Source organism: Berghia stephanieae, chromosome 2, assembly GCF_034508935.2.
Source record: "Berghia stephanieae isolate SIO BIC M18660-M18661 chromosome 2, UCSD_Bste_1.3, whole genome shotgun sequence".
Taxonomy (NCBI): Eukaryota; Metazoa; Mollusca; class Gastropoda; order Nudibranchia; family Aeolidiidae; genus Berghia; species Berghia stephanieae.
Window position 1 is genome coordinate 28,797,403 of NC_088361.1, and position 15,888 is coordinate 28,813,290.

The 15,888-nt window shown below is 33.5% G+C and overlaps 1 protein-coding gene across 2 annotated transcripts; it reads left to right on the forward strand.

Moving 5' to 3' along the window:
* The first annotated feature begins 1,398 nt into the window (after nucleotides 1-1,398).
* Nucleotides 1,399-15,570, forward strand: LOC144964654 (putative transcriptional regulatory protein PERMA_0079). 2 transcript variants are annotated; one of them, XM_078899149.1, is made up of 7 exons: nucleotides 1,433-1,511; nucleotides 3,096-3,168; nucleotides 8,116-8,540; nucleotides 9,310-9,422; nucleotides 11,205-11,341; nucleotides 13,575-13,770; nucleotides 14,929-15,570. In XM_078899149.1, exons 3-7 carry the CDS (start codon nucleotides 8,213-8,215, stop codon nucleotides 15,136-15,138), a joined length of 984 nt encoding a protein of 327 aa, XP_078755275.1. In that variant the 5' UTR covers nucleotides 1,433-1,511; nucleotides 3,096-3,168; nucleotides 8,116-8,212; the 3' UTR covers nucleotides 15,139-15,570. The 2 variants fall into 2 exon arrangements, with proteins under 2 accessions (XP_078755274.1, XP_078755275.1); XM_078899148.1 differs by lacking the exon at nucleotides 3,096-3,168 and having other exon boundaries at nucleotides 1,399-1,511.
* Nucleotides 15,571-15,888: the final 318 nt, after the last annotated feature.

Sequence of the window (15,888 nt, forward strand, 5' to 3'; positions counted from 1 at the left end):
TGTTTGTTCAATAAATTGCAATTTCCTTCTGTGTCTGTCATATGTGAGCCATCAGGGGTTTGAGGGACTAGAAGTAGAAGATACTGGAAGCATCTTTACGCCTAGAACGGATGTATCTCCAGAATCTGTTCGTAATTCTACCATTTGGACTATCGTCCGTTGTCTTAGGCGCAAGCCTATCATTTACATATTTGTCAGGTTCTTTTTAGTTCTGTGTGTACTCCACAAAGGAGTCTGCGAAATTCATTCCAATCTTCCTCTCTGTTATGCAATTTGGGTTTGTTGTATCGCTTTCGTCTTTTAGTAATCAGACGTCTGATTTTATGGGTTTTCCATAGTAAATGTGGTCTTCTACTTATCCTTTTCTTAGGGATGTGTTTGTCAATCAATTCCATGAGTGTTGTTTTAAAATAAAATGTTCCCAATTTTCGTTGATATTAATAGCGGATGACTGTTTATCAAAAATCTTGTAGCTGTTTCTTAATTCATGCATTAATCAGTCCATGTTTCCTTTTGAGTACATTGGAATATCCTATATTATTATTATTATTATTATTATTATTATTATTATTATTATTATTATTATTATTATTATTATTATTATTATTATTATTATTATTATTATTATTATTATTATTATTATTATTATCATTATTATTATTATTATTATTATTGTTATCATTATTGTTCATCATTCATCATCATCATCATCATCATCATCATCATCATCATCATCTCATATCATTCATCATCATCATCCATCATCATCATCTCATCATCATCATCATCATCATATCATCATCATCATCATCATCATCATCATCATCATCATCATCATCATCATTCATCATATTATTATATCATCATATTATTATATTATTATATTATATTATTATTATTATTATTATTATTATTATTATATATATTATCATATATTATTATTATTTTATAATTATTATATTATTATATTTATTATTATATTATTATTATTATTATTATTATTATTATTATTATTATTATTATTATTATTATTATTATTATTATTATTATTATTATTATTATTATTATTATTATTATTATTATTATTATTATTATTATTATTATTATTATTATTATTATTATTATTATTATTATTATTATTATTATTATTATTATTATTATTATTATTATTATTATTATTATTATTATCATTATTATCATTATTATTATTATTATCATTATTATTATTATTATTATTATTATTATTATTATTATTATTATTATTATTATTATTATTATTATTATTATTATTATTATTATTATTATTATTATTATTATTATTATTATTATTATTATTATTTAAAAAAACGAACGTTAATCGATCCGAGTAAGTTGATTGTAGGTACTGTAACACTATGCTTCAGTTCACATCATAGATCACCACATTCATTCATTACTCATTATCGGACCGGGGTGTGAGATCAAGAATAAAGCTTTGACATTGAACTTGAACTACTACTGGCACCTGTTTGGTAAGTTTATATTTTTCGTCTTTCCATTTTTATTATATTATTTGCTATTATCGATACGTTATTTTCTATTCTTGTCTTATTGCTTACATCTCCTTAAACTTAAATGCTCGTTTACAATGGTCAAGCAAGCCTCCTGACTCCTGTACTCGGATCGTTCCTTTCCTTCACTTCAACTTTACAGTTACAGTACAGACCTTCTTAAAGTTAAGCCTTATCATTACGGAGTGTCTTCGTATACGGTAACCGGGTACGTAGCCTCAGGATCTACGTACACGGTAGCATTCACGGTAACCTTGTATCGTGCTTTGTTAGGGAGGGGCGAGGTGGCATTGAGCTCGGTGCATGACCTTGGCTTGATTTCTTTTATCCCCCCCCCCCCCCCCCCACACACACTTTTTGTGTGTGTTATAAGCAGAATGTAAGCAGTATCTGGGCTGCCAGAAGGCCACATGCTTGACTAAATTGGTCAAACAAGAACAAGTTTGGCATTAGACTATTAGACACCCATTGCTATTACCCAATGTCTTGGTTTTTAATCCATTAGCCTAGTGAGAGATTATTTAAATCCTACACGTATTTGCAAGCCGAGCAGAATATTTTCAACTTACCATGAGATGGAAAGGGGAAGGAATGACAAGAGAGAGAGAGGGAGAGAGAGAGAGAGAGAGAGAGAGAGAGAGAGAGAGAGAGAGAGAGAGAGAGAGAGAGAGAGAGAGAGAGAGAGAGAGAGGGGGGGATGGCATGTGGGAAGATGAAAAAACAATGGGTTGTCTGATGACATAGATCAAAGTAGTTTCACGGAGGTGCTTTATAGGGCATGTTTCATGCAATTTTAACCTCTTAACAGTGGCACTGATTTTTTTCTCCAGATAATATTTCCCTATTGTTAATGCAGAATAAATAATTTCCACCGAGAGAGCAGTTAGAATATTTCGACTTGGGCTTCAATTAAGCTCTAAAATCGCATCTGATGTTAAGTTAAAGTAAGATTGAATCTCGCCTTAATGAGTTATAGTTATATTGATTGATTTTAAAAAATACACATACACAACACCATCAAGGTCCCATTGCTTTTTATTGTAGCCCGTTACCATGTACGTAGATCCTGAGGCTTGGTGCCCGGTTACCGTGTACATAGACACTCCCTTATCATTATTATCAGTATTCACTCCTGTCCCCGCTCCATAATCATACACTTACCCAGACCCAGTTGTTTTATAAATATAACTACAACTACCGTACGTTTATCCCGTCCGAAACCTATATGCTACTCCACCAAGGTGCACAAAGATTCTAAAAAAGAAACATTTCGATTCGGAGTTATCAGGTGATATTTAATATGAAGTGTTGCAACATAGCTTGTTAAAAGAGCCAACTAAGATATTAACACTGTACGGTGAAAATAGCTTTATCACAATATTATCATCGCACTGTGAAAATGGCCTACCAAGATATCAACGTACATTGAAAATATCCTACCACCCTGTTATCATCGTACAGGGAAAATCGTGTGTGTGTGTGTGTGTTTGTGCAATAATCAACACAGGTCAATCATTTGTGACAGGTCAATTTATGCAATTCCAGAGACTACAGTCCATCTCCTGTTGCTTGATATTAATGTCATTTGGGCATAGAAAGGCTATTGTTTTCAATTGAGGTAAAGTTAATTCTTTGATGAGTATTTGATCTCGCCGACTTTTGACACTCCAAACTTTTAATTGTCGTTATAGATTAATATTAATCTGTTCTCACCTTTTTGCTTGCCTCAGTTGCTCAACAAGAATGAGCACTACCCTACTCAAGGTACATAATATAATTTCTCAATAGCTTCAACATGTCAACATCTTCAGAAAAGTATAGATACCACCACAAGTAGAAAGAGAAATTGTAATTTTAAAAAATAATCTTCCTAATAGGCAATCCAAAATTTTTAAGAGTTTGTGAAAGAGAAATGTTTTGAAGAAAATATATGTCAAAACAATTCAAATAATATATTGTTTTCATCACTGGCCAATGTGGCAAATGATGAAAGCATTATAATCCTATTGTTGTTTGCTACCATGATTGGCTTAGATTACTCAAGGTCTGAGGTCAAAACTACATATTATGCTACTTTAGGTACTATTCCATTATCCAGATGTCTCTGTAATCTGCACAAAATGTTTGAAATGAAGCTGTTTGGACTATTGAGATCTGACTGTACTTTCATTTTGCATGTTCATACATACTATTCATTGATATGCTACTCATATCCGATTTTTACTATTTTACTTTTTACCCTAAACCCCACCTTCCCTCCTTGCTTTTAAAGCCATTTTAAAAAGATATTTTAGTGAATATAATGGTACTTCAATTCACTAACTTTCGGGGAAAGATTCCCTTGACCCTCCCTTACAATTTTTGTCCTTTTTAATTATTTTCTCCCTTCAACCTTTTAAATGTTTTAACGATAAAAAATTACAATACAAAGTGTGACCAATAGAAATTCCTCTGTCAAAAATAACAAAAGAGTCCAGACAATTATAATATTTTACTTAAAATCTCTTGATTTGTGACAGATTTCATGGTCATATTTGTCTAAAGCATGGAAATAAGTGGTTTTGTAAAGGGTTTGTGTGAGTTGTGTGTGATAGTAAAAATATACCCTTTATTCCATAACTTGATGAATGCAGGAAAGGGGGGGGGGGGGGGGGGCCATTCTACCATAGTCTTGGTGCTACCAGATAAAGAAGTCATGAAGCATATGGCAAAGGGTCTGATTTAACATCCTACTCAGTATTTACGGTATTAATGATTAATGAAAAGAATTTTCAGCTTGGGTCATTTAAATTTGATATATGTAGTAAAAGACGAGAGAGTACTAGGGAGTTTCCAGCATATCCATTTCTCTCTTGGAAAAAATAAAGTAGAAGTAGAGTAATAATTTTGTGTGCCAGATTGTTTTGATTTTAATTTTTGGAAACATTATGTTTTATCTACGTGCATTAAAAATGGAGGAGATATCTTTGTTAATTGAAATTTGAAATGGACTTAAGGGTTTGACCTTGTGGTTCAGTTGGCCTCTCATAAAACTTCTTTCATAAATTTTTGAAATGTTCATTGTCATGAAAATAATTACCTCATAAAATACTGACTATTTTAGACAAATATGAAAGGATGCTCTTTATTGCCATATATTATTGCCACTGCAATAGATATTTACTGTAGTCTTGATACGTTGATCTAGTTAAAGGGCCCACATGAGGAATCGGTTTATAGGAATGCCACGTAATTGGAACAATTTCTACATAAAAGTGCTGTTCCAATTATGTGACTTGCATGGAAGTAGTATGAGGAGAAGTGGGATAAGAAGGAAGAGATTATAGTGAAAGTAAAAAAATAGGCAAAATATTTTGCTGTTGCTCTCATGCTCGAGTCTAATACTTTATGTCATTCCTTGCTTTTCTCTAGATTTTCTCTGTTGCTATTTTTTGGTTGCTTTTATCATAGGATCTATTATCGAAACCCTTCATCAATAATTTTTTTTCCTTTTTTAATTATGAGAATGACAGTCAGTCCCAAAGGAAACAAAATTAATGAATCTGTGTGAAAGTACAGGACAAAAGGGATTGATGGGAAATTGCAAGATAATATAAGAAAATATTCACATTGTATTGTTCTTGAATGAATAAGAAAAAAAACCCAAACTAAATAAAATTAAAATATGGTGAAACATATTAAAACGGTACAAGCTTAAGCAGGGTTTGACTATTATTTAGATGCTAAGTGCTATTCTGATATGTTTTTAAAAAATCGCACACAAAGGAAATGAATGATGAATTAATAGATGATCCATAATCAGTCAATAAAACAGTAATCGTCTATAGATCTATTGTTTATAGTCGGCGCCAGTGGACATTAGCTGTTTTGCGTTAAGTAGTCAGGAATAGGAAAATGATGGTATCCTACTTTTTTTTTGGAAAGACTGATGTCTTTTTGTGGGATGGTTTCAAGTGCGATGGACACAGGGCATTGCCACACAATTTATTACAATTGTGACTAATGATCTCTAAATTATGCTTTTGGGGGGGGGGGGGGGGGGGGGGGGGTGATTCTGATGCATGGGGTGAACCTAACACTTTATGAATCTGATGCTTGGGGACATTCTAAAACTTAGGGTGAACCTGGTGTTTGTGGTGAACCTGATGATTGGGATAAACGTGATGCTTGGTGTGAACTTGATGCTTGAGGTGAATTCTGCTAGATTGTGTTAACCTGCTAAACTGCTTAATATGAAATTCAACCAAATCCAAGGAGTATACGATTTTTTAATGCTCTTTTTCTCTCAGACTTTACTTTATTTTTATATTTTTCTGAACACCTAAATGTCTTGTCTGATGCCTCTTGCTCGCATATGACCACACCAATACATCTTTGTCTGTAAAGTAGCGTAAGTAAAATATATCATCAACAATAATACTCTGATTGATTTTATTTGTTTGCTTCAAAGAAGATACAGAAGAAAAATGAAATTTTCATAGTTTTTTTCAGCTTTCATTCAAAGACAGATGTCATAACTAATTCATATGAAAACTATTGGATTCATTCTTGAGGTATAAAATTTAGCTTGAGGAGAACATTTGGCTTGGTAAAATAGTGAATATTAGCTATAATCCGCTTAGCTCCTTGTGGAACATAGGGCCTCTACTAGAATCCACCATCTACTTCTGCTCTTCTTGGCCATCCTCTTGGTAGCCTACCTGGTGAGGCCTGTCATTTTCATTTTGTTTGTGTACATAGGCATAATTACATCTTATTGAAGGTTTGATATCTTCATTTATATTTATATGAAGAAAAAAAATACGAACTAATTAAATTAAACTTAAGGAGTTTAAAGGAGAGATATATAATAATATTTAAATAATACATTGTGATATTTTAATTTTTAATCTTCCACCTTTTGAATGGCTGTACATATTTGATTGCTTCCTTGCTTGCTTTTAATGCCAGGCGTTGCAACACGAGCCTTATTTTTTAATAGCACTGCGGCACAGCTTTTTGTTTCTATTATTGACCTTAAGAATCTGATAAAAGGCACAGTACAGTAACAAAGAAATAAATCAGTCATGTAAGTAGTTTTATTTATAATTATGATTTGTAGTCAGTTCAGAAATAATGTTATTAGGGAATGGAACTCAATTAGTGCATATGCTTCTTGTCTGCTCACAGATAATTAAAAATATAAATATAATTTCTGCTTACTAATAAAGTTAACTATTGAGATATGTGAAGGAAATGTATGGTTTATTGTGGTGTCAAAAGCCCAATTAATTTATTTTTAACTATTATTTTTAATGTTCTTTTACGGTATTGATGTGTTTTAGTTATTAGAAAAAAAATCATTTAACATAAATGTTTCATTGAATATTCAATGTTGACCTGTGATTGGCCTTGTTGAGGCTGTCCGGGTCTTTTAATAGTTTAAAAAATGCATGCTGCAATTAATTATCTTTCTCATCTTTGACTTTCAATAATACAGTATATAAACACATGGTTTGAGAAGTGGAGTAGACCAAAGAATAGGCAAGATTTGAGATGGATTATTTGGAATGTTTTGTTAGTTGTTTTTAAAAAGAGGATATTAAATTAAACGCGCAATTTTTAGACAATATACACACATAATATGTAAGAGTAATATTAGCTAGTGGTATTGTGTTTGTTATTATGTATTTTGACTATTAAAGAGTTGAGGAATGATGCATTTTTTGTTTTTAGGGCAATTCCTGTTCTTTTGAAGGATATTCTGATCCTCTTGCCATTTGCTAGCCTATTCCATTGCTTCTTTAAATGATATGTAGTTTTTAAGATAAAATATAGGAAACATTTCTCTGATTTGTGGCAAGGCATAACATCCCACAAAGTCATTTAAAGAAACTGTCCAATATGTGTTAAATGGTAGTCGCAGATATTAAGGTCTTTGCCTTGTTACTGGAAGATAGCAGATTTTCGTTACGTCCACTCTGTTGTGTGGCCATGCCTTCTTCCAGTTCACAGTGGTGTTCATACAACTCAGCCTATATTACTCAAAGAAAAATTAAGCCTTTTGTGACGAATTTATTTTCATCAACAGAAAAACTGGAGTTTGAAATCCCCCTGGGTTTCTTATAATTTATTTGTGGTCAATATAAACATACATACTGTTAAAAATTTCAAATAGTAATGATTTTGCTGATTTCCCTAAAAGAGATGTAATTCTAAGATATATGCACCCGTGACTTGAGGAAAACTTTTGTTTAAGATTGCTATTAGCTAGGCTTATCTTGATGCTTAGAATAAATGATAGAGGAGAAATAGGTTTTAGAAATCATTTTTATTTATTACTTCATTTTCAAATATTTTAAAGTCTAATGTATGGAATGGTCCTAAAAATTAAAGGCTTAATGATCCCTTTATAATGTTTGTGGAATTTGTAAAAAGACGACATAGCTCCAAATCATTAATGACAAACACTGATTTAGATTTTTCCCCTCTGAATATGTGGACTCATTTTTTTTTTCAAAGCAAGTTTATCCAAACCTATAGCATTTAAAGAAATGTTTCTTTTTGTTTGTTTGTTCATTTTCAGATCAGATGATTGTGAAACTGAAAACTGCAATACACAACAGATCAGAGGAAACATTTTGAGCATTTTTGGTCTCTATTTAATTACATTGCTGTTGGTCATGGCTTTGCGAAGTCTGAGTCATCAGGCCAGATGTATCAAACATATTCAGGACTTCCATCATATGCCTTTCAATATCACTTCAGCATGTGGAGCATCAACTAAACTACCTTTATCACCTATTGCTCCGTGTTCTTTTCATTCGATCAGTTTGCTGAAACAGAGCAACTTTAGTGACCTTAAGAGTCATTTACGGCATTTCCGTACGTCTATACCTCGTGATGCGGGCCACAGCAAGTGGTCCAACATCAAGCATGTCAAAGGAGCACAGGACAAAGCAAGAGGAGAGAAATCTCATGCCTTATCTCGAAAACTTCAGTTTGTTTTAAGTAAGTTTAAAATACATTATGTATTGTATTGTCCCTTTTAAGAGTGTCGATAGCATTTCTTTCATTTGCTTGATCTCATCACTTTATTAATAATTAAAGGATGAGGAACATAATTCTATCAAGTGATATGCAGGCCTGGAAATTTTGACTGAGAACACATTGTGCTCAATCGTGTGACCTCCTAGCAAAATTCAATACCCATACAGTTTGATGTTTGACAACACTTGCTGTAAATTATGCCTGTGGTATCCATTGCCATCAGCTGCTGAATTCTTAAGAGTACAATTTTTTTTTTTTTTTTTTTTTTTCGCATGTAAGTGGAATTTTAATTCATTGCAGATTTGTTGTCTTGTTGTATGACACTCGTCTTCTGAATTGTAGGTCTCTGGCTTGAGTCCTGCTGTGTATGGCATAAAATGAAATCCTTTACTCATGTTCTTTCACCATGTCACCATCTTTCACCATCTTCATAGCCGTACGGCGCATGGAGCCGGACCGGAGTTAATCATGCAATACTAATTGTTTGCTACCCTTTAAATAGGATTCTAATCTATCGCCAAGTACTTTCCACCAGAAACAGATCCAGCTACTCAAGCTGGGTGGACAGTGAGAAGGTAAAAATAATCTCGACTTAACCTGGGGTTGTCGTATCTTTGCTTGTGACGCGAATGCCCCTGGATAGCAGTTTGGGCACATTAAATGGATATTGTACTATTTAAAATCTCATATTTATTACATTTGACTGAAGAATATTTTTGTTTTATTTCAGGTAAGCACCCAGAAACAAATCCTAAGTTGAATACAGAACTTGCCAACTTGATAAAGTGGGCACGGTCCAACAATATTCCAAATGATGTCATTGACAGATCTCTAGAAAGAGCAGTAAGCCTTAATATACATTTATCTCCTTTTTGTTGAAACACTTTTTGAACCTAATAAGAGGTCCTGATCTCTAAATATTTAGAGCACCAACCTCACAAGCAAAGGAACCATTTTGATCTGGGGTGCCGTCAAGTTTGATCCAGCCTCATGGGTCTTATGGCTGTAAAGAGCTACCACTTTTTCTTTTCTTATGCCCAACAAACTTTATCTATCTTCATTCTGCCTTTCTTACAAAGCTTCTTTCAACATTTTCTATGGACAAAGCATTACAGTTTGTTAAGGATAATTTTCCAAGAAATCCTGAACAATCTTGTCCACATGACTTATTATTATTTTTTTTGTCATGCATTAAAATAGGTTTTATGTATTAGGAAAGTAAAAAATATCTTGTGTTCAAAACCTATAATTTTATTTTAAAAATTATTTACAAGTTTTTTGTTGCAATTTCATTACTGTAAGACTTTGCAGTCAGGGCCCAAATTAAAACTCTAACCTGATCGAAGCATATACTAATCTGGATATAACCACAAAACAAAAGCTTTTCTCCCCAAAAGAATCTATTAAAAAAAAAAAAAATAAAAAGGAGAATAGTCATTCAGAGCCACAAGGCACATGGAGCTGTAGTTTATCCCAGTTTCTATAGCATTAAACGAATACAGTCCACTTCGGATAATCGATACTTGGTTTATCGCAACTTTCGGTTAATCGCAACATTTTCCAAGAAACAGAATTAATTCATATAAAAGTCACTGATTAATTGCAACAAGCTTCGGTTAATCACGACAAATTTCGACTTCAAAAAGTGGCAAATTCAAGAAATTGACAAACAAAATCTCATGATTAATTTTCATCGTCTGTAAAATCATGACAGTTAAAGAATAGAGAGTGGGTGGGATTAAATGCTACAGTAGTGTGTCACCGACATGTTAGAGATAAAAGAGGGCGGGGCTTTGCAGTATGGGTTTGTGAGGTCATCTGTGACCATTAGATAGGAGGTGAGGGGCCTGGGCATAGTCTTGACAACCGATAGACAATGACAGTTGTGAAGAGAGATTTCTTTTGTTATGGGATTAACAACTGTGCATTGTGACCTATGGGTTTGGTGAGAGCTTATTGTTAAGTTAATCTGTTTGATTCTTAACAAAAGAGTGAAAGTTAATCCAAACTGAATAAGATGTCGGTTTGCATCAAAATGGATTTTGCTTGCCAAAATCTTTACAGGGCTGCCATATGGTTTTTGTTGCAATCAACTTACTCAGTCTGTGGTGGACTAAGAACAATGTTTACAACAACTGGCTTGATTTTACCATATATGTATAAAATGTTGCAATAGTGGACAGGAAACTCAACTTCGGTTTATTGCAACTTCGGTTAATTGCAACATTTTTGCTGATCCCAAGGTGTTGCAAAACCCGAGTGGACTGTAAAAGCAATGGCGTGCTAACCTTTGTGTAGGGTGCTAGTCCATTGCAAAGTACTTTCTTCCCGATCTAACAGACTCATAAAATATGGTTCAAATTATTGTTTGAGAAAATCCAAACTTGCCTTTAAAGGGTTAATACAATAAATAATAAGTATATTTTTCAGATTTCCCCATTATTGTTTTTCACAATTTTCAATATCACTTCAATATTTCTTTGCAATTCACAGTTCTTACCTTTTTGAATATATCATGCACATGTATGCGTATCCTTTCATCTTGAGTTTATTGCCTTTAACTTCTCATGAAATCATTTATTGGATTAAATTTCCTCAAACTTATTTTCTCTCTTCTGCAACCAGGTAAAACTGCGAGATCCAGCCAACTTAACAGTGTTTGATGGAAGAGGCCCATCAAACATTGCCATCGTCCTAGAGTGCATGGCTTTAAAACCTATACACACCAAAGGAGTTCTTCAGGGTGTAATAAGAAAATATGGGTACATATTTAATTTTTTACCTTTATGAATTTTCTTTTTCATTTTTCAATAGAAGTACAATCCGGATAATTGCAACACCTTGGGATCAGTGAAAATGTTGCGATTAACTGAAGATTAGTTTCCTGTCCACTATTTCAACATTTTTCCTCGGAGTTTACATAGGCTTGGGACCGTCTATGGCTTCATTAAATCTTTTTAATTTTTTTATCCTGTTTTTTTCTCTTTCTTTTTTTACTTTTTTTTTTGATTGTAAATTCTATCATTTTCCTTTGCATTTGACATCACTCATTTCCCTAAGAGGGCATCAAAGGTGGTCTGTTTTCTTGCTGAGACCAGATGTTTATAAATGTGTTGCTCAATAGTTTCTAATGGTGAAAGCAAATCTGTTAAAGAGTCTTCTTGAATGATGGGATGGAGATTTTTCTCGAGGTCTAGCTTTTCTTTATTCGACAAAAGTTCAATGTCATCGGCATCCTCTACAATCCACTGACGTTTTGCCGGCTGACCACTGATCAGTTTCATACCATAAATGGTAAACTCAAACCAGTTGTTGTAAACATTGCTCCACAGACTGAGCAATTTGGTTGAAACAAAAACCATTTGGCGGCTCTGTTTAGATTTTGACAAGCAAAATCAGCTTTGATGCAAGCCAACATCTTATTCAGATAGGATTAAGTTTCACTGTTTCAATCTTAGCATTTGTAAGTAGTCAAAGAGATTAGCAGTGATGAGGTACAATCACAAACCCATTGGGTCAAAATGCATAGCATTGTCATTGTCATTGTCTACCTATTGTCTAGACTATGCCTTCTTCCCTCGCCTACTATCTAATGGTCACAATGACAGCACAAACCATACTGAAAAGCCCTGCCCTCCTTTGTTTTGAATAGCGTGGTGACACACTACTGTAGCATCCAACCCTGCCCAATCTCGACTCTTCAACCTGTCATGATTTCACCCATGATGAAATATAATTATGGGATTTTGTTTGATTGATTTCTTGAATTTGCCACTTTTTGAGGTCGAAAATTTGTTGCGATTAACCAAAATTTGTTGCAGTTAACTGGTCACTTTTATATAGAATTAATTCAGTTTCTTGGGAAATGTTGCAATTAACTGAAAGTTGCGATTATCCGGAGTGGACTGTATTTTTAATTATGATATATAATGATTTTAAAATATAGGATGCTTTGGTCTGTACATGTACATATATTTTACCCATTTAGCTGATTTCTATTATTCATTTGAAATGAGCATTTTAGAACTCTTTCAACTTGAATGAGGTATTTTCCCTCTGAGCTTAATTCCTCTTTAACCAGAGTATTATTATTATTTAAAAAAAAAAAAAGTAATTGAAACAAGACAAATTTGGGGTGCCATTCAGCTATAAATCTGGATATCAGATTCTTAGAATGGTCACATTGATGATTTTTTAAACAAGGTTATGCTCAACAAACGTCTTTTTGTGTGTGCAATTAAAAATGATAAAGTCCTCTTTACGTAACGATACTTGTCATGCAAAGGTCCTGATGATGCAATAAATTTTATTTGCTTTGTTGTGTTCTTATAATAGCTGTGCTGTTATATACACCTTGTGTTAATATGTCAAAGAGTAGATCTCAATAAAATGATAATGTTCCATGATCAATTTGTAGTTTAAGTCCATTGGTCACTTCAGTCTGTATTTCCTGTCCTCTCTGTCACCCTGCAGTGACTCGCTCATTACCCCAACGATGTCCATTCAAGGGATATAAAACAGTTGTTGATGAATTTTTATTGAGCTTGTGAAGTAATTTTGAAATAATGTTTCATATCCAAGGAAAAATATCTTTATGGTATCATGAACTATTTCCAGTTTTATTTTCCCAGAAAATGGTATCATAGTGATCATATTACTATCAATCTCCTGATTTTTATGCTCTCCAAAATGGTTTAAATGATAAAACAAGATTTAATTACAGTGGGAAAGGATTCATGGAGTAGCGTGTGTCGTAATTAGATTTGACGAAATGGTAAGGCTAGTATTCAATTAGAGGTTTGCAAGGAAACGTCCGCGTATTTTTATTGCACTAAGACCAGGACGGATTCCAATTTCTGAGACCTAATTATTATTATTATTGTTGTTGTTGTTGTTGTTTATTGTTATTGTTGTTTTTTTAATAAATAGTATAATTTTAATTAATTAATCAATCCATCATTTATATATCTAATTATTTTTTTTTTATCATTACAGGTTCAATCTAAACTCTCCCGCTTCTGACTTATTTGATCACAAAGGCGTTGTCGAGGCAGAAATTCCAGAGCCTGAGCTTACGGCAGCTCAAAGTGATCCCGATAACTTTCCCTTGGATAAATACGTAGACATTGCTATAGAGGCTGGGGCAGAGGATGTCACGCTTCAGGCTGATTCAGAGAAACCTTATTTAGAAGTGAGCATGTTGAGTGGATGTATTTGCTACAAAATTCAGTCCCTTGATTGGTGGCAAAATAATAACTATAAAGACTATGCAGCTATATGGTCTTGTGGTATGACACTCCCTTTCAGATGGGAAGGTTCTGGGTTCGAGCCTCGCTCGGCGCTTAGCTGGTGTCCTTGGAAAAGGCTCTTTACACATATTCTCTCACCATACTCAGGTGTAAAATAAGTAACCGGCCGTTAATCGCATTGTCTGTGTTGGAAAAAAATTGTAATATTGCCTAACAGGCATCATGTCTCATTCTACATGTTACATGTTGCTGTTGGTCAGGGACCCTTTGTAAAAAGCTTTGAGCATGTTTAGTTGATATTGGGCTACATAAAAGCTCAAGCTCAAACGCAAACACACGGGTCTGTCATCTAAGCATTGTGGCTTGTTGTTCTTATGCATTTTATAATTTCTGACTTTCTTTCACTCATAGAAGCCACCAGGCTATGAGAAATACTATTTGTGTCTGTCATTAAGGTAGTTTTCACTGTGTTGGACTGAATCAAAGACAAACACATTCTCCTTATCCTATCCTCTCTTTGCATCGATTGCAGAGCGATTCCATGTTGATTGTGATCAGTGATCGAATCAGTCACAGTGATCACAATTGTTGGGTTAGTGTTCTTGTTATGGTACTTTTCTATTTCTCCCCTCAACTCAGAAGTTAATGAGTACCACATTAATGGGAGTGATTGATATTGTTCCAGTGGCAGTGCAAAAAGGTGTCTAACATGTGAGTTACATTTAATGAATTAGAAATACGGGCTTCAGGGAGAAGGAAGAGCATACTGAAACCTCAAAAATGCATTTCATAAATGAGCATAATTATATTTTTAAAGTGATTGATAAACACAAAGAAATCTGGTAAAGGTTAATCTGTCCACAAATGATAACTAGTGATAATTGGATTTTTTATCAACACAAGGGTTGGTTTTTAAGGAAATTTCTTTCTTTTTTCTCAACTATATTTGTCGTGTTTTATTTTACAAATTTACTTATTCTTTTTGTTTATTAGTTTCAATCAGTAATCTTCAATTATTTTTTGTACAGTCTTTTTTTTTCTTTCTTGAAATATGGAAGAAGAAAAACCTCCAGCAATAGTTTGATGTTTGTCTTTTTCAGTTTGCATGTGAACCTAGAGACCTACAAAAAGTTCAGACAAATGTTGAGAATGCAGGCCTTGTGGTGACCTCCAGCGAAAGAAGTTACATCCCTACTACGTTGGTCCCAGCGTCCAAGGAATATTTACAGAGTTTGGATGTTTTGAAGGATAAGCTTGACAATCATCCTGATGTCATCAAGTACCACTTCAATATCATCCCAGAAAGTTAGTGCTGTGGATAATATGGGTGTGGAATGAATGAATGTTATTTAGGTTATATCACAGATTACTGTGTTCTTTGTTTCTCAATTTTAAGGTGATAGAGTCATAACTTGCTTGTTCTGTAAGATACAAAGGGGCAAGTGATCGAATAATAATTTCCTCTTTACAGAAAATAAAAACTGAGACATGGCTTAATATTTTACCTTCGGCATGAAACTTTTGTTTCATTTTCTTTGTTATGATGAGGAATAAACCAGAAGGTTGATTGCTTACAGTTCGCAATGGACACTTTAGATGGATTAGTTTTCCTTATTTGAATGTTGTAAAATTAACCAGACAAAAGAGCTGGGATATAATGGAAATCAAGAGAGCTTATCAAATTGTGGACAGGGTTGGTGTTTATATATGAGCAGGAAGGAGTGAAGAGGGCGGGGGGGGGGGGGGGGGGGGGTGAAGGGGAAGGAACCTGTCATCTTTACATTCTAGCATTTTAGTCATGTTCTGACTGCTGTGTCTAATTTTTAAATTTTAATCACCTATATTTAATGCTGCATTAAAAATGTATGGATTGATATTACTCTTACAATGTTAAGAATAAAGTTTCATGAATAAATAATATTTTGAAATATGATTCCTGTGCTGTTCTGTGTTTAACATAGCAATAATAGTATCCAACTTGCAAACTTGTGTGTGAGATATACTTAGATTTAATCTAAGGACAATATTTAGATGTGGCAAGATTTAGATTTAAGTACAAG

What these genes read in the sequence shown, in the direction of transcription:
- LOC144964654 (XM_078899148.1), top strand. Translation starts at nt 8,213, where the DNA reads ATGGCTTTGCGAAGTCTGAGTCATCAGGCCAGATGTATCAAACATATT. An exon ending in ACAGATCTCTAGAAAGAGCA is followed by an intron (nt 9,423 to 11,204) that starts GTAAGCCTTAAT and finishes TTCTGCAACCAG; the next exon opens with GTAAAACTGCGAGATCCAGC. An exon ending in CAGAGAAACCTTATTTAGAA is followed by an intron (nt 13,771 to 14,928) that starts GTGAGCATGTTG and finishes TGTCTTTTTCAG; the next exon opens with TTTGCATGTGAACCTAGAGA.